This window comes from Orbicella franksi, chromosome 3, assembly GCF_964199315.1.
Source record: "Orbicella franksi chromosome 3, jaOrbFran1.1, whole genome shotgun sequence".
NCBI lineage: Eukaryota > Metazoa > Cnidaria > Anthozoa > Scleractinia > Merulinidae > Orbicella > Orbicella franksi.
The window spans coordinates 15,599,200-15,619,809 of NC_138147.1; the positions used below are offsets into that span (position 1 = coordinate 15,599,200).

Consider the following 20,610-nt stretch of genomic DNA (forward strand, 5'->3'; position numbering starts at 1 on the left):
AGGAGAGCAGCACTGGTAAAAAAGGGTGCAGAACTTTGCAAAAGAGTTCTTCAAAGGAAAGAAAATACGAGAGAGTAGACAGACAGTGTATCCTACAGTGTAAGACAACAAGTTTTGTTTTTATTTAATATTGAAATGAACTGAAAAATCAGTCCTGATAGTCTGCCATTTATTACTATTTGACAATTATATTATACTGCAGATCATTATTGAAGCCCTCCTAAAATGAACATATTTATATTGTAATGATCTATTGTTCCCAACAATTGTCTTAATTTCTAAACTAACAATACACCAACAATTAAATTGTTTAGGGATGTCATACAGTACATGTATTGATTTCATTACACTCAAGCTTCATGAATTCTCCCCTGATCACTGTTAAGTTCCCATTAGATTGACAATATTAATATTATAAATTTTATATTATTTTACACTTTGAGCTGGCTTTTTTAAGGACATTCTGAACGATAAAAGTGAAAACAAGATGGTGTCACACGGTCGTCTGGTTGCCTTTATTCATCAGCATCGAAGCAGTGGCCCGCTGAGCAGAGTCTACCTCAAAACTTAATTGATAGCCCTATGCCAAGCGTATGGTCTCAGAGTGTCTTCACGATCAACAAAGACAGTGATAGGGGAAGCCCTACTGAATGCTATTGTAGAGAATAACTGCATTCCATTCTCAGTCCAGGTAGATGACAGACAATTCAGGGTTGTAGGGAACTCTAATTCAGATGGTCACATCAGGATACGCTTATCGAGAGGCATTCTAATTATATATTTTATTATACCAATATTTTAATATACAGCTGTACCTGAGAATCTCACTGATTTGCATGTTTAGTCGCATGTAAAAAAAATTAGAATTCATTATTGTCAGTAATTGCAAAATCACCTCGACTACACAAGGCCGGGAAAACAGGTCATGTGACTTTAGTTTTAAAAGGAAAATTCATCATGTAACGACATTCGAAGCCAAGTCATCAACAGTTGTAAGCGTAAGCATCAACATAGCGATCAAAGGGATCTGACACTCAGGAACACAAATTGTAAGTTTCGAAATCCTTTGTTGCTTCGATTTAGAATGTTGTAAATAGTAATTTATCTCGTAATTATTTCAGTTTCAGTTGACTACGATGTAACCACGGACGCAACGAACTGTGTAAGCTCTACTTCAAATAAATCTGACAAATTTTGATCCCTGGTGGGCTAATCTTCAAAATATGTAGCACCTTCAACCTTAGGATAGAGGGCCACTGGTTTGTCAGTTTTTCACTGTTATGTGTTACCCTCTGTAAACAAAGTTGTTACTTACTTACTTACTATAGAAGCAAATCAGTCAAAATTTGTCATCAAAGATTACGCCGAATCGTGAAATTATCGACAACCGCCGAACTTCGTACCACAAGGTCAAGTTGAGCCGTCACTGATTAACGGAATCGTCGTGCATGCTCTCGAATTACACCGGATCTTCATCAAGATTACGCTGAACTGTCTTTGCTAAGGACAAGTAAGAATATCTGATTTGTTTGACATTTTCATTTCATTTTCATCTTCGTTGCTGGATTACCACATCAAGGACGACGACCTTGCTGGTAGTAACACCGCATGTAAACGAAGCTGGAGCTAAAGCCTAAATAAGTTGAATTCTTCTCAAAATGCCGCCTAAAGTAGACATCAAAACCCTCACAGGAAAGATGGAAAATGCTGGCAAAATCCTGTACGAGTTAATAGAAGAATTTGAAATCATTTTCTCAGTAAAACCAGAAGTAAAAACACTTGAAACAGCTTTTAATCAAGTGGAGACAAGATACAGGCTTATCAAAAAGCAGCAAGAAACCATTTTAGACAAACTGGTTGATGATAGCACTGAGACTGACGAGGAACTCTTGTTAACAACCAAGAAACTTGGAGACAAAGTCAAGGCTGACTTTCTTCAAATTGCTTTGAAATTTGCTGCCTATCAAAAGGAACAGAATTCCTCTGAAACTTCCAAAAGCTCTGTAACCTTGGAAGCTTTGACATCATCAATATCGTAAATGCCAACAGCAGTGGCAAAAATGGCAGACACCCTAGGATCAAAACCAAATTTAAGTGGTCTACGACGATTGCCAGTACCAACATGGGATAGAGGTCGCAGATCTTATGCCACCTGGAAAAAGGAATTCAGTCATTGGATGACGAAATATGGCCAAGATAAAGACGAACAATTGCACCGTTTCCGAAATGCGATCCCACAAGGATCGTGGTGGACTGACCAGGTGAAAACCTGCAAAACCATTGATAGCCCAAGGAAAATCTTGGATACCGAGTTCGCTGACAGGCGAAAAACTAATGGATGAATGGCTATCTGAAATAAACAATCTCAGCCCAGCCAAATGAGATTCCAAGTCCTTTACACACTTCGCCACAACAATAGCTTGTTACATAAACGATGTGGAAGACAATGGGTGTCCTGTGCTAGAGTCCTCAGAAGCACTGTTCCTTATGTCCCAACTTTTGTCCAAACTTTATCCAAAGGACAATTCAAATTTTGGCAAAGAGATGAAAAGAGAAGGGAATGACGAAACCGTCAGCAACCTCATTGCCTGGTTACAGCAGGAAGCAAGTATTCCCTCTCGAGACAAAACCAGCACTTCCTCTGAGGGAAGAAATGAAGGTCGCCGAGACAAAGGTCCCAAAAAGACAGAAAATAACGCCACTAACAGCGAAGAAACTGATGATGAAACGTGTCCACTTGACTTTAAACCCAAACATCACCTGGCTGCCTGTCCTAAGTTCCAGAATTTAAAAGTCAATCAAAAGTGGGAGATTGTTAAGGTACATTGGCAATGTCGCAAGTGTCTGAAAGCGCATCACACAAACGATTGCAAAAAACCTGATGGTTCAACCTGCGACAAATGCAGAAAAAACCACCACCGGTCTCTACACAATGAAAAGGCTGGTGACACAAACACAAGTTTGAATCCAAAAGCAGCACATTTCCAAAGTCAATTCCAAGGACCATCTGCTACATGGAACGGCAACATCGAAGGAAATACTGTGTACCAGAAAAGCAAGTTAAAACCCGTTACTGGTTTGTGCCCTGCACTAAATGTTAAAGTCATGACCAGAAATGGAAACTTTGTCAAGGTCTTTGCAATGCTGGACTCTGGATCGAATACTAGCCTACTCTCCAAAAATGCCGCTAGACGACTCGGCTTAAGTGGATCAGCAATGCATCTCACTATGAATCTGGCTGGTGGGAAGAAAAAGAGCGAACCTTCACAGATAATCGATATCACAGTTGCCTCACTTACTGACGAGGATATTTGGAAGACCCTTCAGGTGTACACTGTTACAAGACCTTGCAGTAGTGCCAAAACAATTTCTAAGGAGCAAGTGGGACATTACACCCATCTGAAGAACGTTTCAGATAAGCTACATCTTTCGGGCCGTGCCATAGATCTCCTAACAGTACAGACTTCGTAGAAGCCTTCGTTGATATCCACACAGCGTCTGGAGAACCAGGAGAACCTTGGATGGTACGTTTTGGGACAGTTCGAGTCAAACAGCTCTGCCACATCTGAAATTCAGTCTATAGAGGTCGGGACAGTAAGTGCCGTGGAGGATATCGAGACTTCTTCACCAAGACCTCCTTGGCGTCAGACCAACCAAACTCTGTACGTACAGTGAAAACGTGTCATGTGAAAGCAAGTTCATGAAGTCCCTTGCAGCTTCAACTACTTAAGTCGACGGGAGAATACAAGTGAAGATGCCCTGGAAAGAAGGAGGACCTCCCAAACGAAGTAACTACGACATTGCTCTGAAAAGGATGTTTTTGGCTGAAAAGTCGTTCCGGAAATAGGGTTACTTCAAAGTTGTTGACGAGGAAGTTCAAAAGTTACTAGAGCAGAACTTTGTGACCAACGTTCCACCTGAACAAATCGACCATGGTAAACCAGAATGGTACCTACCACTATAAGCCGTGTTCACGCCAGAAAGGACGACAAAAGTTCGACTTGTCTATGACTCATCTTCAAAAGGTCACGATGGTTTGTCCCTTAACGATCATCTTGAGAAAGGTCCTACCTTCATCAATAGTCTCCTCGATGTACTGGCAGCATGGCGATGGAACGAAGTAGCATTCACTGGCGATGTCCGCAAGATGTTCAATCAAGTATTGGTGCATCCAGATGACCAAGTTTATCACAGATTTCTGTGGAGGAGTAAGACAACTGATTCACCAACTGTATATCAATGGCTCAGATTGAACTTTCCGGAAGCCGCAAAGGAAGTTCAAGACCATGTGTACGTGGATGATATTGGTGGGTCCAGAGAAACTAAATCAAAAGCAAAACAGATTACCAATGACATTGACACTATCCTCAAGAAAGGTCACTTCCACATCAAAGCTTGGCATTCCAATCAGGCAGGAATTGACCAATCCAACGGTGAAAGATACACAGACCTACTTGGTCTAAGATGGGATAAACAGGCAGACAAGTTTACCTTGAAAAAGAATGAGCTTGGCCACTTGGATGTCCTGACAAAGAGACGTTACCTAGGTCTTGTTGGTCAATTCTGGGATCCCATTGGTCTCAGGCTGCCTGTAGCAATCAAGTTCAGAATCGACCTACAAGACTTGTGGAGCTCTGGGTATGACTGGGACGAGATCCTGCCAGCAAGCGTTCAAAGCAAGTGGAAGGAAAATGTGCAAACCATGAATCATCTTCTAGCGTTTGAATTCAACCAAAAGTTGAATTCAAGTCATGCAGTTGGGGTACCGCAAGTCCATGGATTCTGTGATGGAGGCAAGAAAGCATACAGCGCAGTCATTTTCCTCCATTGGGAGTTAATGAATGTTAATGAAAACGAAAACAGTCCCAAGACTGGAACTCATGGGTTGTTTAACAGTTACAAGGATGTACGACACTTGCAGAACGTCACTGCAGTTCGCAAACATCCAAGATTGCAAAAGAATCTTCTGGGTGGACTTCTCTACTGTCTTGTCGTGGATAAAGACCCCATCACAAAAGTTTAAGCCTTTCTTATCGGCGAGAGTAGCAGAGATACAAGAAACTGTTGGAGTTGATGACTTCTGCTACATAAGGTCAAAGAGTAATCCCGCCGACACACTCACAAGAGAAACCGAACTATCACAACTTACAGATTGGCTAGAGGGACCATCTTTCCTCCAATTGCCCAAAGCCAAATGGCCCAGTTTTCGAGCTGAAGACCAAAGTACTCGTGTAGAAGAAGTTGAAGTCTTGAAGGAAATGAAAACCTCAGAGAAGGCTGACACATCTGAGAAGCATGAAACAGCCATAGCAAATGTTAATGCTGTGAAACACGAAGCTACCACAGCAGAAGCTAATGCCAAACTAGGAGAAGATAACACCATTCTTCACCATTTACTGAAGACCTGTTCAACACTCCCGAAGATACGGAGAACACTCACTTACGTTCGCCGTTTCGCCCAAAATGCTAGAAAGAAGAATGCAAAGACAGGCCCTATCACTGTTCAAGAATTGAAAGAGTCTCAGAATCAACTGTTCAAGTGGAGCCAACTACACTTAGATTCATCCATCATTGACAAGAAGTTGATTCCAAGCCTGGACGAAGACAGTCTAATTCGAGCTCATGGACGTCTCGAAGATGCCAGATCGTCCCCACCAGAAATGAGAAAACCAGTAATCCTACCACACGACCATCTACTTGTCAAGCTGCTGCTGCGTCATCTGCACACCAGGCGTGCAGTGTGGCTACAAGAGCTTAATTCATGAAGCCAGAAGAAAGTACTGGATAATAGGAGTTTGCAGCATGTCCAAAGTCTCACTGCAAAGTGCACCACCTGCAGGAAACTTCGGAAGAAACTGCTGGACCAGCTAATGGGGCAGATCCCCTCCTTACAAGTGGCAGCAGGTTTTCCCCCTTTTTCCAACACCGCCATTGACATGTTTGGACCCTTGCATATAAAGCTTAATCGGAAGATTCTGAAGAAGCTCAAGTCGTAATATTCACCTGCATGACAACAAGAGCAGTTCACTTAGAACTTGTCAATGACAAAACATCTGATGCCTTTTTGATGGCGTTCCGTCGTTTCACGAGCTTGTGTGGTCACCCAAGTGTTTGTTAGTCTGACTGTGGTACAAACTTTGTCAGTGAAAGAAATTATGCGGAACTGGAACATTCCCAAGATTCAAAGTGTTCTATCCAAGGATTTCCGTAGTGATTTCAAATGGCTATGGAATATACCTCATGCAAGCCATCAAAATGGTGTCGTGGAAACTCTCATCAAGTCTGTCAGACAAGGTCTCGATGCTATCTACAAGAGTCAAGCCTTTACCAAAGAGCAACAGAGAACATTTCTGTTGGAGACAACCTAAATCATCAATGGATGTCCTCTGTATCCAAGTTCTAATGATATCTGGAAAGGTCCACCCATCACACCAAACGATATTCTCATGGGTCATCATCTCCCACTCCCTCAACCAGAATCTGAGGAAAGGGTAAACCCCAGACATCTAAGAAGTACCCAAGATCGAGTGAATGAATTCTGGAAATGCTGGATGAGATACTTTGCACCAAATCTGTTACCATGAAACAAGTGGTTCTGAACTAGAGAAAATGTTGAGGTTGATGATTTAGTTTTGGAGTTGGACCCGAATCAGGAAAGATCACAATGGAAGCTGGCTCGTGTCGTTGCCACATATCCAGGAAACGATGGCCTGGTCAGAAAGGCGAGAATCAAGACCCAGAGTAGTGAATATGACAGACCAATCCACAAGTTGTCAATTAAGCCTATTCAGAGAAACAACACTAATGCTATTTTCTCATGCTACTCATCATTGAACACTATCACCTCGTAGTCATTGCTCAATTAGAACTAATCAATTAGACCTAATTTCCGCACTGGGGAGGAGTGATTTGGATGTTCAGTTGCACATAAAAAGAATTAGAATTCATTATCGTTGGTAATTGCAAAATCGCCTCGACTACGCAAGGTGGGAAAAACAGGTCATGTGAATTAAGTTTAAAAGGAAAAATTCATCATGTAACGACATTCGAAGCCAAGTCATCAACATTCGTAAGCGTAAGCATCAAGATGGTGCTCAAAGGGTTTTGACACTTGTAAGTTCTGAAATCGTTTGTCGCTTCGATTTAGAATGTTGTCAATAGTAATTTATCTCATAATTATTTCAATTTCAGTTGACTACGATGTAACCACGGACGCAATGAGCCGTGTAAACTCTAGTTCAAATAAATCTGACAACTTTTGATCCCTGGTGGGCTAATCTTCAAAATAAGTAGCACCTTCAACCACAGGAGCAAATCACTCACAAACTAAATTCAATCCTGTGACTACTAATTCAATCCTTTGCAAAATGAGAATTCTTAAGTTATGGTGTATATTTGTAACAAACAAATACAACTGCCTTTTAATTCTAGATAGAAATAAGCATATATTAAGGCTGTAATAAGAATTCTACTGGTCATACACACCCTACACACAGGTGTGCTTCAGTAGTTATATATAAGGCGGGCTAATAAACAAACTACTGGTATTTACAACAACTTTAATTTTTGTATTTTCATGTGAAAGAATTGCCATGCCTATGGGAACCTTAAGCTACAGCCAGGGAAGAAGCAAATGCATCAATTTGTTCAAAAATTCCAAAGGAAAAAAAATATTATCCTGCAAGGGCTGAGATTTCACATTTCAGATAATCTAACATTATTAAATCATGTTATCACAGCCATATAACTGCCCTTCAACATAGTGAATTGATCCTTAGCCAAAAAAAGGCCTGTTACAACACGAACTAAAAAATTTTCTGCACCTATCAGCATGACTCTACTTAGCCCCCAGAGATTAAGTGTTTTTTTAACTTGGAAGTGATGGCCTCTGATCTATACAGGTACTGTTACAAAATGCATTACGTTTAGGGCTAATTGTGGTTTGCCTCAGCCTAATTGAATTTGGTGAAGACTGTTGCTGTAAGAAAGTAGGATTGTCATTTTGACCGTTACATGAATAAATTTGACAGAAGTGGTTCTCCACACAGTTTTAATTCACAATGGAAGGTTTAATTCCTGAGCTGAGAAACCTGCATAATTTGTAGTGGACCAGTGACTGGAAACCAAGGCACATGGATTGTAAATCAAACCATAATTTGCTTGAGATAAATTCTTTGTTGTTTTCTCCAGTGCTTTCTTCCCAGTGACACATCCAACTATAAAAGTTGTTAAGCTTCTCCAGTCTTGAATCATTTGTAAAGTCCTGTCATTAATCATTAAATCCTGTCATTAAATAGGTTGACAAGTTCACAAGTGTGCCCTAAAAGAGATCTAACAGAATCCAGGGCAGACTCATCTTCTCCAGTACTGGTTGTAATATGTTCCTGGTATTTCTGTGATATAAGTGAAAAGAGCTAATGTACTGTAATATTATTTGGTTTGCATAAATATAAAAATGTTACTCAAAAGTGGACTAAAAGCAGGATAAATATAACACTTTTTTACTGAATTTTGAACATGTTCTAATAGTATAACATATCAATGGACTTAGCTGTAAAATTGCATATAACTGATGCATGAAATATGCTTATTTGTACCATAAATATTAGACTGTTGATTATGAAAAGATGAAATAACAATTGACAGCAGCAAGATTAAATTAACGGCAGGGCTAAACAAGTGGAATTATCGCTAGACAATTAGAAAAAAACTACATGCAATTCACTTTAATAATCAAATTATCATTAATTGTAGTAATAGAATTAGCAGTGATTTTGTACCTACATGAGAAATAGCATCTTGGAGTCAAGCACATCTTCTGCAAGCTTATTCCTCATTTTACTGGCTGGGTCAAGCTCAAAATGCTGTAATGTGAGGTTTTTGTGCAGTGGGAGGGAGAAACTTTCCTGGTCCCAGTTAAATGCACTTTTGAATTGATCCCAAGTGATTTGTTGTCCGTTAACTTTTAAACACCTCGGCTGGCCTCTCTGGTTGCTTTTTTCAATATTATTCCTTATTTTCTTGATGTTATGCTGATAAGAAGATTAAATAATCAATAGATTAAGCTTAATAATTTAATTAATATTACACTTTTGGTATAGTTATATAATTCCAACAGTTACTATATCTAAGACTCCCAAACATATTGCAATTCAGTTCTCCACAACACTGGGATGGATTGGACCAGGATCGAAAGTCCATAAAATGTCTGCTTAGGAGTATTAATGCTATTGGTATTTAAGCAACAGTGTAGCCACATTATGACTTAAGAGTGTTTTGATTTTCTAACATAATGTCTGATTATTGGCTACAGTTGTTCAGAATCTTGACTTTGTAAAAACCACAAATTTCCTGTCATGTTAACTGAAAATTCCAGTGATCAGTCTAATTTTTCTGTTGTCTGACTTTCTGGAGATATATGTACAGCCAACAATATGTTATCCAGAAGCTAATTTTTTACTCAAGAAGCATCTAGATAACACATTGTTAGTTGTATGTGCATGTGTAACAAAATTAGAGATGACCATAATTGAAGGCTGATTAATGAGGCAGGGTAAAGGAAATATTTACTTTTTAAAACATTCAAAATACCTTTGGATCCATCATCAAAATCATTGACCCTCCAGTGTAGAAGTTCCTTGCTACAAATTTGGTCTCAACTGGGTTTTTGTCCTTGTAGTGCAGTTTTATGAACTGCCTGTCACATTCTGCCCCATCTAAGATGCACCAGTATACCCTACAAAAAGCCATGCATGAACATGTGTCTTATTTCATTGGTAATTGTATATTATAACAGTACTATTTTTTATTTTTTGTTCATAGATTTAAGGTTGCAATAACTTGCATGGAAGTGTCATTCTCTGAAGTAAGTTTTATGTAAACCCTCTAAGTATAGAAATTCTTAGGTAATCAACTGAAATATAGGTTCTCATATTCCAACATCAAAATTGTCAGATTTAATGATTTATTTAATCATAAGGTTTAATTGTTATACATGTACTCACTCAAATCCAATCTCCAACATTGCCAGGACCCCATCCCAGAAACAGAAGTACAAACTGCTTGGAGTGCAATCTTTGGACAGGAATTGTGCAACAGGAAACCTAAACCCATTGTCACTGACATAAATGAACTGCAGCACAGGAGTAGCAAGTTCTGGTTCATCACCTTTTCCTACAAGCAAATTAAAGAATTTTATGCGTTTAATGACAGTAGCAGATTCCAAAATGGACATCTTTTTAAGTGTGAAATACAGCTTGGAATGTTTCTAAACTGAAAGTATTCAATAGGTACAGATGAGTATAGGTAAATTAGTCTTGCCTGATAGAGCTGTCATGAGCTCATGACCTTATCCAAGGTCAACAAAACCAACAAGCTTGTGTTTGCCACCAGTGTTGGTCATCTCTAAATTCTCCTGACAATTTTTTACCAAAGATAATGTATATTGGTCAATTACAATATACAAGATTATAGCTCTCCTATCGACTATGAGTCAGATCATGTATCTTCAGAAAATGCCCATACACCCCCATGGAAGGGACTGGAAATTCCTGAGGGTGGGGGGGGGGGGGTGGGGAGTCTCAAAGGTCAAATAACTTAAGGAAATTCATGAAGTTTTAAATAGGACTTTCCTGTGGGGCTAGGGGTCTTAGAAAAAATCCCTTCCATGAGAGATGTATGGATTATTTATGGAACAAAACATTGTGTCCAACAAACTTACGTAAATGTTACTACACAATGAAATATTTTCTAATTTAGCTGACCTAGAAAGTAATTTTTTCCTGTCTGAAAAGGTACCTGAATCTTCATTTCGTCAATGACTAAACCACCCGCATAATCTGCTTCTTTCACTCCACTTTCCTTGGCTGCATTAAGGCACCATCTCAAAACCTCTGGGTTCCAACCAACTGCCTCCTTGACTTTGTTTTTATAAAGCCTGTAAATGATATTTCCTAATATAAACTGTCACTTAAAAATAATATGGAGCAGTTTAATAGCCAGGATTCAATTATTAAAATGCATAGGAATTCATCCGATGTACATCGCCTACTGTCAACCTATTATTGGTTGAATACCATGAATCTGTGACTATCTTTCGGCACATATGATCACCACTGCATCTAAGTCAAAAACAGCTGAGTCATTTGTAGATAGTTGCTTGCTTTACGCTGCACCAAAATACTACCTTTGATTGATTGCTTACCATTGCCGATAAGCGTGTTGGCACAGTACAATCTTACAGCCGTTATCTGTTTGTCACGCAATGCTGTCACGGCATATGCTGCAGTTTGATCTATTTTGTATAGAGCACTCTCAGGATAAGTGAAACAATTTATTCATTGTTTACCTGTTCATATATATGTAATAAAACAATGATTACTTGTGAGACCTGAACTTCTGTGAAGTTATATAATAATATGTGTATATTTATATAATCGTATTCTACAGTGTACGTGGCCTTGGTCCAAATCACGTTTGTTGTACGTTCTGATATTTCAGACAACAGCTGATAAGGCTAATGCTTGTACTCACTACAACAAGTTAAAAAAATCACCATAAACAAATTATAGATCGATGAAGCAAGAACTAGCTGAAATAAAAACAGGAAATCATGAGTCTAATTCGTGAGAAAAACAGACTAAATTTAATAAGTAATTACATGAGTAAACAAACCCTGGCCATGCCATTTTATTTGGCATATTTTGTTTGTTTCGTGGCGAGGCATTGGTATGTTTGTAACAGAAAATAGAGGATTGTTTTCAATACAGTGCAAAATTATTGTCAGTAAAATACTGTAAATAAACCCCTATAGACCAGTTACCTTTTCGTTCCAATAAGGGTTTCTCTATTGTCTCTACCCCTATTAGGCGGCCACCCAAAATTTAAAAAGGGTGATGGCAGATAAGAGTCTGAAACTGAAGGTGACGAGTGATAATTCAAACACAAGTCTATCATGATTGTCTTGAATTGACTCCATGTTCACCAAGAAATTTATAACCCAATAGCAAAAAATATTCAAGGCACCAACCTTTATTAAGCAGTCAACCCCTATTATGCGGTCACCTCCCATTTCCCCGAGGGTAGCCTACTGTATTATATGTAAACCAAAAATAATTGCACAGCATGAAAAGACCTAGGTACGAGTTTAGCGTTACAGTATTACGCAGCACATGTAGGTAGCGGTGATCAAGTAAAAGATGACAACAGGGACAAAGGTTAACTATTGCTGGTTTTCAGCGTCACGCAATTCAAAATAGATCAAAATAAAAATCAAAACCAGTCAATAGATAAAGTCCAGAATCTGGGAAATGAAAGAAGGTAAATATGCAAAGACTCTCGCCAAAATTCTGGTCACAGCAATTTTTCTTATGCGAGATACGCAGAGTAATTTTTTTTCCCAAATTTATAGAGATTTGTATGGAGACGCCATGCTGGTTCCCATCCGTATGGGCACCAACGTGGCGGCCGGAAACCAACAGAAACATCTGTCACCGAGTTTTGCTACAAAAGCATGAATTTATCCCTCAAGGAACTCTAAAACGTTAAAATAATACTTTTTGTAAGACATGAACTGTTCAGATAGCCAAGTTCCCCGAAATAAGTCACTTTTTTAACCATCATGACAGCTCTCTAGGCCGTCATGTAAATGCCGCGTCACGCAAAAGCTTAGAAATTCAATTGTAGTGTATCACAAAACCAAGAACCCATTCGCAGCGAAAATTTGTATGAATATTTGTTTTCAGCTACTCTTATACATCATTAAAGTAAAATCTCAGGAAGATCAGTAGTTTTGTAGTTCGAATTTTAGTAACGTCATGTGAAAACCAGCTATTCATTCTTTTCATTTCTTAATTTAATCTCTTCCTACTCAACAAGATTGTGTGTTCCCAGTGGTTCCAAGCCTTACGGAGCCTTACGTATTGGGATAGAAATTGTCCTACCCCTACCCCCTAAAATGGGATGACAACATTGTGTGACGAACAAACAAGGAACCGCTGCAAGCAAGGATTCAAGCAGCAATAGATCAAAGCATGATGATCAAATGTAATATTTTGGTGTAGTGCAAAGCAAGCAACTATTTACAAATGACTTAGCTGTTTGACTTAGATGCAGTGGTGATCATATGTGTCAAGAGGGTCACAGATTCATGGTATTCGACCATTAAATAAGTTGACAGTTGGCAATGTAAAGTCGGACGTTATGTAAACAAAAGCAAACTTCTGCTTTATGTGCAACGAATGGTGAGAGAAACACGTCAAATCGGCTTTGGACCTGCCTTTTACAGCAAATAAGGTTAGAACATTTCAAAATTATCAGCTCTGTGTCTGTTTCAACTTAATATAGGTCAAGTCATGTGGCACTTGCTAAAATATATGTCTAACCCGTAAACTGAAATTTGACGACGGATGGTCAAATATTTGCATTTTTAACGTACTTTGAAAAGTTCTCGTGTCGCTCACAATCATTTGCCCAAAGAAGTTTTTACAGGAATCTGTTGACCATCCTTCTGCGATTCAACCACCAGAGGCTTAATCCAGTTGAAAGTTTTGCACATGGTGAAAATTAATTATATTCACAAAGTACCTTTAAGTGAATGAAATACATGTCTTCGAAATTTAATTATTTTGCACCCAAAAAGACGACGCAACATTCCCTAAAATCAACCCAGTACACACTTAAGCATTGCCCAAAAATATTTGAGTGTTTTAAAGACAGAAGAATGATGTGGTTTTGCATGCAAGGCTCTCAAACCTGTTTAATAAAATGGTGTGTCAAATGACGATTTTAACGGAATTTGGTAATTTGCATATTTCTTTGAAATAAAAGGATATTTTGCCAAAAAAACTATCCAGAAGTTTTTGTCATGCCTTAGCCTATCTACCATAAGAATATGAGCGAAATTGAATTTTTGACCCTTGCCGAGTTATTTTCCATATTTGTGGCCAGGGACTCTTAAGTATCTTGCCAATTTTTTTTTATCTTTCTAGTAAATAGGGCACACATTAACTGTAATCAAATTGCATATGCATGCACATGATTAATTTGTGCTTTGTGAGGATGGACTGGTAAATGAGTACAAGTGATATGGTTTTGATTTAGTATGGCACTCAAAATGAAACTGTTCTTTCTATATAAAAAAAGTTTTAAGCATTGGGCAAAGATATGGTACCCCTTGTAAAATAAATAAAATTAAATTCAGGAAAACATATTTTAAACTACTTATGGTTTTTTTTTTATACACACCTTATTGAGGGTATATCAGGGTTTCGGGAGTAAAGATCCAGGCAAAGCCGCATAACTCTGTATTTGAGGCAAAAAAATATACCTTAGCATTTTTAGGAACCAAATGTATTATTGCTGTTCATGTTGATAGTTTCATGTATACACTCAAACAATGATAGAATGACCTTTAGTTGATTCTTGTATTATAGTATGTTGATACATGTATTATGTACAGAATATGTTTATATTGATACATCTATATATTATGGTTTGTTGTAACCTAAAAGAAGAGCAGGGATATGGTCGGAAAATATTTCTCTTCCCCATGTCCACCATTTATATAATGATCATTGGTTTGTTGTGAAAGAAGGACCTTTATAATCTTCTTATATGAAGAGGTTGAACCGTCGTTTATAATAGATTGAGCTGTTATAATTGATTCAATGACAATTTGTTTCCTTACTTTGGATGCGACCAGTAACCGTTTTTGCTTTTGCATTGTAGGTGTTTTTGTTGCTCCCAGAGACACGCCATCTCGGTAGGGACATTTTGGTCACCAGTATTTAAAAAAATTTGAGAAAGATCATCGTGATCTTCCTCAGCCATTTCAAGGCACTGTGAATTGAATTTCTCTCTCCAGTATCGCTCCCTTTTCTCTGCGTTTTGTCGTGCTTGCCTTTCTTTGGCAAGTTGTTGCACAACTTCACTCTTGGAGACTGAGATATCTCTTGTTTGTGTGAGGGTGAATGGAATCCCTTGCGAGCCTCCTGCGTTTAGCTCGGGAACCCAGAAGTTTAATGTTCCTGCAATTCGCACAGCAAGTGCCATCTTGGACAGTAATAACATTACAGTTATGGGAGAAAACCCTTGTTTCACCCACACTACTGTTGATGTCAGTTGCTTCCGTCAAATCAACATACTGGCCAGTGGCATAAGGAAGGGTTGTGGTTTCCCCATGTTCCAATGTTGTGCCTTTGCACAATTTCGCATTATCAACGAATGCTAGAATCAAGTTGATTCTCTGGCTTAATGGGTATCGTTCTATGTACGAGATGTCCATAAACTTCCCGATATCGTTTTCACAGCCATGAGAAATAAGGGAGTAAGAAATTCTAGAGGATGAGAGTTGAGTTATCTTGACTTCAGTGGACAATCGGTGACTGTTAAACGAACACGACTCGAAACGAAGAAATGACACATTGTTTGGGTTGTCACTCATTTTGCTCCATCCACGTCCCATTTCTAGACTACTTCCTCGAAATTGTTCGAAAGTCTCTCCTGGTAATTCAGTGACATGCATATGTTCCTTACGCCGCAAGTTAAGGTAACACGTTCGACGATCTTTATGTGGTCCTCGCCTCACCAATTTCACTTCATCTTTCCAAAGTTCTTTAATAATTCTCCCGAGCAAAACAGAGCTCAATTTGCCGACGGCATTTCCTTTCTCTTCGTATGCTCTGGATAAAATTTTGCTGGCTTCCGTTACAGTTCCCTCACAATGTTCGTAATTCCACAATACCCTAAGAGAAGAAAATTTAGTTTATCAGCTCGGAATATTTTACACAAACAAAGCAAAGGTGCATAAACGTGAAAACTTACCATGACTTCCACTTCAAAAATGATTGTATCTCCTCAGTTTCTACGGAGCTTTCGCCGTTGATTTTACGTTTCTTTGGTTTGGCAGCCATTTTGCAGAAGCGTTCGGTACGATTTTGTTAAACACGACGCTGCGCGGTTTTGATTGGGTGTTTGAGACGATGGTGCATTGTACATTCGACCTGAGGGGACCCCGGGTGTTACAAGAAGTTTGGTGGACAAATTGCGGTCTAGTACCCCTGCGAGTCTTGGTTTGCTAACATGACGAGGTTACCAAGCCAATTTCAACGGTGGTTGTGTCGCGGATCAAACGGACACGGAGCTCTTCCATCGTTTTATCTTTTCACTGGGGACACAAAGAGCCGCCTGGCGTCGCTCGCAGGGCTGCGATTGTGTGGCTAGAGAATTGAAATGAAAGATCAACCTTTGACCTTGAATTCTGCGGTGGATTTGTGGCCGTGGGTACATTTTAGCCTGGGATTTTTTACTTCGTTCGGCAGGCTGTCACAACTGAGGTGTTTCGCCTTGTCCTCTCTTTATGAAGGTAAAACTGGAATTCAAAAAAGGCGCTTAAATCAAGTTAAATCGGAAAAATAACCACACCAGGAACAAACAAAACACGTATGGAATAAGGTAAGCCACTTTAATTGAGAATTTTCACTTTTAACTACCTCCATGGAAATCTTGTAGAAAATCCCATATAAACCCTTATAATTCGATGCTATATCGTCTTGCTTGTGTGGTTCATAGAGAGACCTTGGGCTGCCTGTGCTCATACATGGATATGCACGAACCCCACTCAAGTAGATACGTGTGGGAACAAGCAACCATTCCATCCACTCCAACCCCTGTACTTCCCGGCTGACCACACGCATCTCGGTAGAGAGGACTAGGAGCAGCCACGATGGATTACCTCACCAGCAGCAGCTGCTAACTGTAAAGTGCTGGACCATTGTCGTTGTTAAAGAGCAGCGGCAAAAGATGGAAATGTATAACTACCCTGCTTTGTGTGTGTGATGGCCAATGCATTCGCGACTAAGTTTATTGTGATACGGAAATTGCAGCTAATAATCTTGCAGATAATGGTCCAAACAACCGGAAGCCCATCTACAAGACACAGAGCTTTCTTTTATTTTGAACAAACGTGGGATTTTAATTTTTCGTTTCCATGGCAACACGCAATTAAGGGCAACGTGTCATATGCTAAAACGAAACGAACTTGGTAAATAAGTTGGAACCATTGAAATAAAGTATATTTGCTGATAAACCAGGGTAAGAACAGGGGAATTACATGAATTTTAATAAATTGTGGTCGCCATGGAAACCAGTGGATGTCCAACTTGGCACTATATCTGAAAATGTTCGTATTGGTGACTGCTATCAATGTAGCCTGCGAGCAGGCTCACTTGTTTGGGCGGCGGAGCCGCAACCGCGAGCCGGGAAAGCCAACGAGAAGAATGGGGCGAGGAAAAGTGAGCCTGCACGCGAGCTATTGATTTTCGAATTCCCCGTGTTCGCTGACGAACGCAGTGATCCGATTGGGTAAAAATGACAGGCTACAGAATCCAGTGCAACCTTAGTGCATTTAACTTCACACTTCCAAGATCGCGTTTGTGGACTTTATTCAAGGAGCGTTCCTCAAGCTTTCGGTTAACTCTGACTTAAGTTTTGAACTAAAACAAGAGCAGAGAATAACTGTGAATTGTTTGCTGGAAGGGAAGGATGTTTTCGCTGTGATGCCGACCGGTTTCGGTAAGCGTTTTTGTTTTTCAGCTGTTCTCCACAGGGATCGAACAGAAGAAGATTTCGGAAAGATTGCCTAAAGAAGGCATCCGAACAGTGTGATTTTAGCTATTTGCCCGTTGATAAGCCTGATTGAAGACCAGATTAAGGAGGGACAATCTCTTGGTAATTAAAAAGTTGTGACAGGCCTGCACAACTCCTGTTACACGCAAATGTGTATTCTTTGCCTTTAGTGTAAAATGGGGTTGACTAGCCTACACGACTTCTACGGTTCGTGACATTTGCACATTTGCCGTTCTCTGTTCGCTCACTCGACCTTTTTGTCGCTTCACCCGTGTTCATGAAGGGCATTTAATGTTGTGTTATAAGGAGGAACTTAAAGTAGAGTTGAGCCGTTTGACCGTGCTGTGGCAAATTTTTAGAGGTCATAGGTCTGCATGATTTCCGCTGTTATCCGCGTTTCGCTTCGTAGAGTTTGACACCTCTGTAGTTTGCCATGTGTTTATGTATTGTTTAGGCTCATTTCTATTGCAAGATATGCTTTTAAGTCTCCACGTATTTGCTTTCGAGGGACAAAATATGAAGTTCACCGTGAACATGTTTGCTTACTTGCACTCGAATTCGCTCGGACAAACTCGGGGATTTAATGAATACAACACCAATGTTCTCGGACATCGACATTTCCTCGCCCCATTCTTCTCGCCGGCTTCGCCGGCTCGTGGTTGCGGCCCCGCCGCCCTTGCCCACGATACGCTGCCCAAACAACAAGTGAGCCTGCTCGCAGGCTACTATCATTGTGCCAAATTTCATGCTTGTATCAAAAAGTGCACAATTAGCAATTTGCCTGAAATTTCGAGTTATGCCGCCGGACTAACGTGTTTTCTTGACACGACAAATCTTTACAAAATCCTTCCCCTGCTCCCACTTATTATCGCGGAATCTCGCTAAAACGCTTCAGCGGAGATCGGGCGACTTCAGACAAGGAAGAAAAATAACGAACCAGGGGATGGGTTTGTAAAGATTTGTCGTGTTCAAAACCCATGTGTGGGAGATGGAAGGGAGCTTGAGCGCGCGCTGGATGACGCGTTTCGGATTTAGGTAAGGCCATTCCCTTTTTTTCGTTTATTGTCGAATGCGTTTTCTGATTTTGGGTCAGTCGGTTGGAAAAGAAAAAAACAAAAACAAAATTGGAAAAGGAGTCTGGAGCTAAGAGGCCTCAGCATAATATCCGTGGAGTCTGGAAACAACAAGGTGTGGTTACAAAGTCAACATGGTGGCAATGGAGGAAGTGTTTTCCTATCACACGGACAGAAAGTCTCTCTCGTCAGAGAGTGAGCGTTCTCTGTAGTTGAAGTATGAAGTAAAAACTAAAAATCTGTAGGGCAAAAAATTGCTTATGTTTCAGATTAAAGTGACAATTGTTTGAAATAATGTGTCATTGCCCTCATTGCCTTCTGCGTAAATTTTTTTTTTTTTGAAAACGCGAAAATCTGGGTCGGTCGGACGACGCTAAACAGAAAGAAAAAGTGGATGGCCTAACGGTACGATCATGTTGCGAAAAGCGATTTGAGGAAAAACTTTGCAAAAAAAGGTAACATTCTCCGACTGTCGCAAAAGTATTCGAAAACAAATTCGGCCAAGTTGTAGAAAAATCTTTCGACTTCTTTTTGTGTTCGTTTGGTTTCGTGAAAGCAACGAAATTTACAGATTCAAGCGAATATTCGGATTGCGTTCAAAACGTTTGGGCAAAGAGCTGCCCCCCTTGTCAATGTTATATGTAAACCAATGTAAACCAAAAAACGTTTTTGCAGAGCGCGAAAAGGCCTAGGTACGAGTTTAGCGCTACAGTGTTACGCAGGACTTGTAAGAGGCGGTTTTCCCTGCTGTAAAATCGCGTAAGAGATGACAACAGAAGACAAAGGTAAACTATTCATTCTTTTCGTTCCTTTATTTACTCTCTCCCTGTTCAGCAGGATTGTGTGCTCCCTGTGAATTGACGCTTAATCGGAAATAGGAAATAACAAAATACAACAAAACAACAACCGAATGTTAGCAGCCGTCATTGCTCAATTACAAGATGCTAGCCATCCGATTCTTAGGGTAAGAATTCCTTGGTCTAAATTTTCATCCCCAAAAATGTGTCGCAATATTGCCAAAAGTAGCTTTAACTTACGACATACGATATAAACACGATTCTTCTCCCTTTCAAACGTGCCAATGACACCAGTGGGCCATTGATACGCATGCGCGCTTGGTCGTCTCGAGATTTTGTGACGTCACAAAGAAGCCAATGAAGCAAAACAACGCTTATTTATCTTGTATTTCCTTGGGTGAAATTTTTTTGAAAGTTTGTATACTTCATAATATAGATGCCTATTTTACAACATCATTTTTTGACAAAATTTTACCTACGGATTTCTCTTGTTTGATCAACTGGATAAGAAATTTAAAGATCTTTTACGTATCTACCAGATAAACTTTTCATTTTTTCACATTGAATTATTGTTCGAAATCGTTTTCACTAGACTGCCGAGTTTGAAAATATTTTACCGAGGGTAACTGTAGAAAGGAAAGCAAATAGGTGGAAAACAGCAAACAATGGTTATCTTTACGATTGGTTGTTGCCATGGTAACAGTCTGCGATACACTCTTATGATCGAAAAAGAAATCCCTGGTGTGTTGCTAATCTTCATGCGAATGCCAGGAGCTTAAATCCAAAGTTCAATCAAATAGTTCATTTTTAGTTCTTCATCTGTCTTTAGGTGTAGATACTGTTAATACCGTAGGGAGCCACCTTAAGCTTATTTTACCTAAACACGTTCGAAATACGATGTTGGATGGATACTTCAGGATGGACGCAAGGTACTTTAGCGTCATTCGATATTTAAACCAGCTTATTAAGCCGACAGCTGTCTTAAGGCCCGTTTACACGGGCAATTTTTGTCGCGGCAACTCGATGCAATTTTTGTCGCGCTAAAGTTACAACTTCAAAATCGCACGTGTAAACCAGGTGCGATTTTCAGTGCGATTTGTCGCCGCGATATCGCA

General features: G+C 39.6%; 1 protein-coding gene across 8 annotated transcripts in view; it reads right to left on the reverse strand.

Moving 5' to 3' along the window:
• The window catches only part of LOC145481473 (uncharacterized), a 28,293-nt gene extending 8,417 nt beyond the window's left edge, over positions 1–19,876 (reverse strand). For 3 of the 8 annotated variants that reach the window (XM_081459973.1, XM_081459972.1, XM_081459976.1), the window contains exons 1-4: positions 10,321–10,414; positions 10,005–10,173; positions 9,592–9,736; positions 8,785–9,032 (exon numbers count right to left, since the gene is read on the reverse strand). In XM_081459973.1, the coding sequence (XP_081316099.1) occupies positions 8,785–9,032; positions 9,592–9,736; positions 10,005–10,173; positions 10,321–10,336 (578 nt within the window). In that variant the 5' untranslated portion in view covers positions 10,337–10,414. Of the gene's footprint in view, positions 1–8,305; positions 8,394–8,780; positions 9,033–9,591; positions 9,737–10,004; positions 10,174–10,320; positions 10,415–10,797; positions 10,937–14,244; positions 14,302–14,686; positions 15,744–15,822 lie in introns of those variants that run through there. The other 5 variants (XM_081459971.1, XM_081459975.1, XM_081459974.1 and 2 more) reach the window with 5 other exon arrangements.
• Between the last annotated feature and the right edge of the window lie 734 nt (positions 19,877–20,610).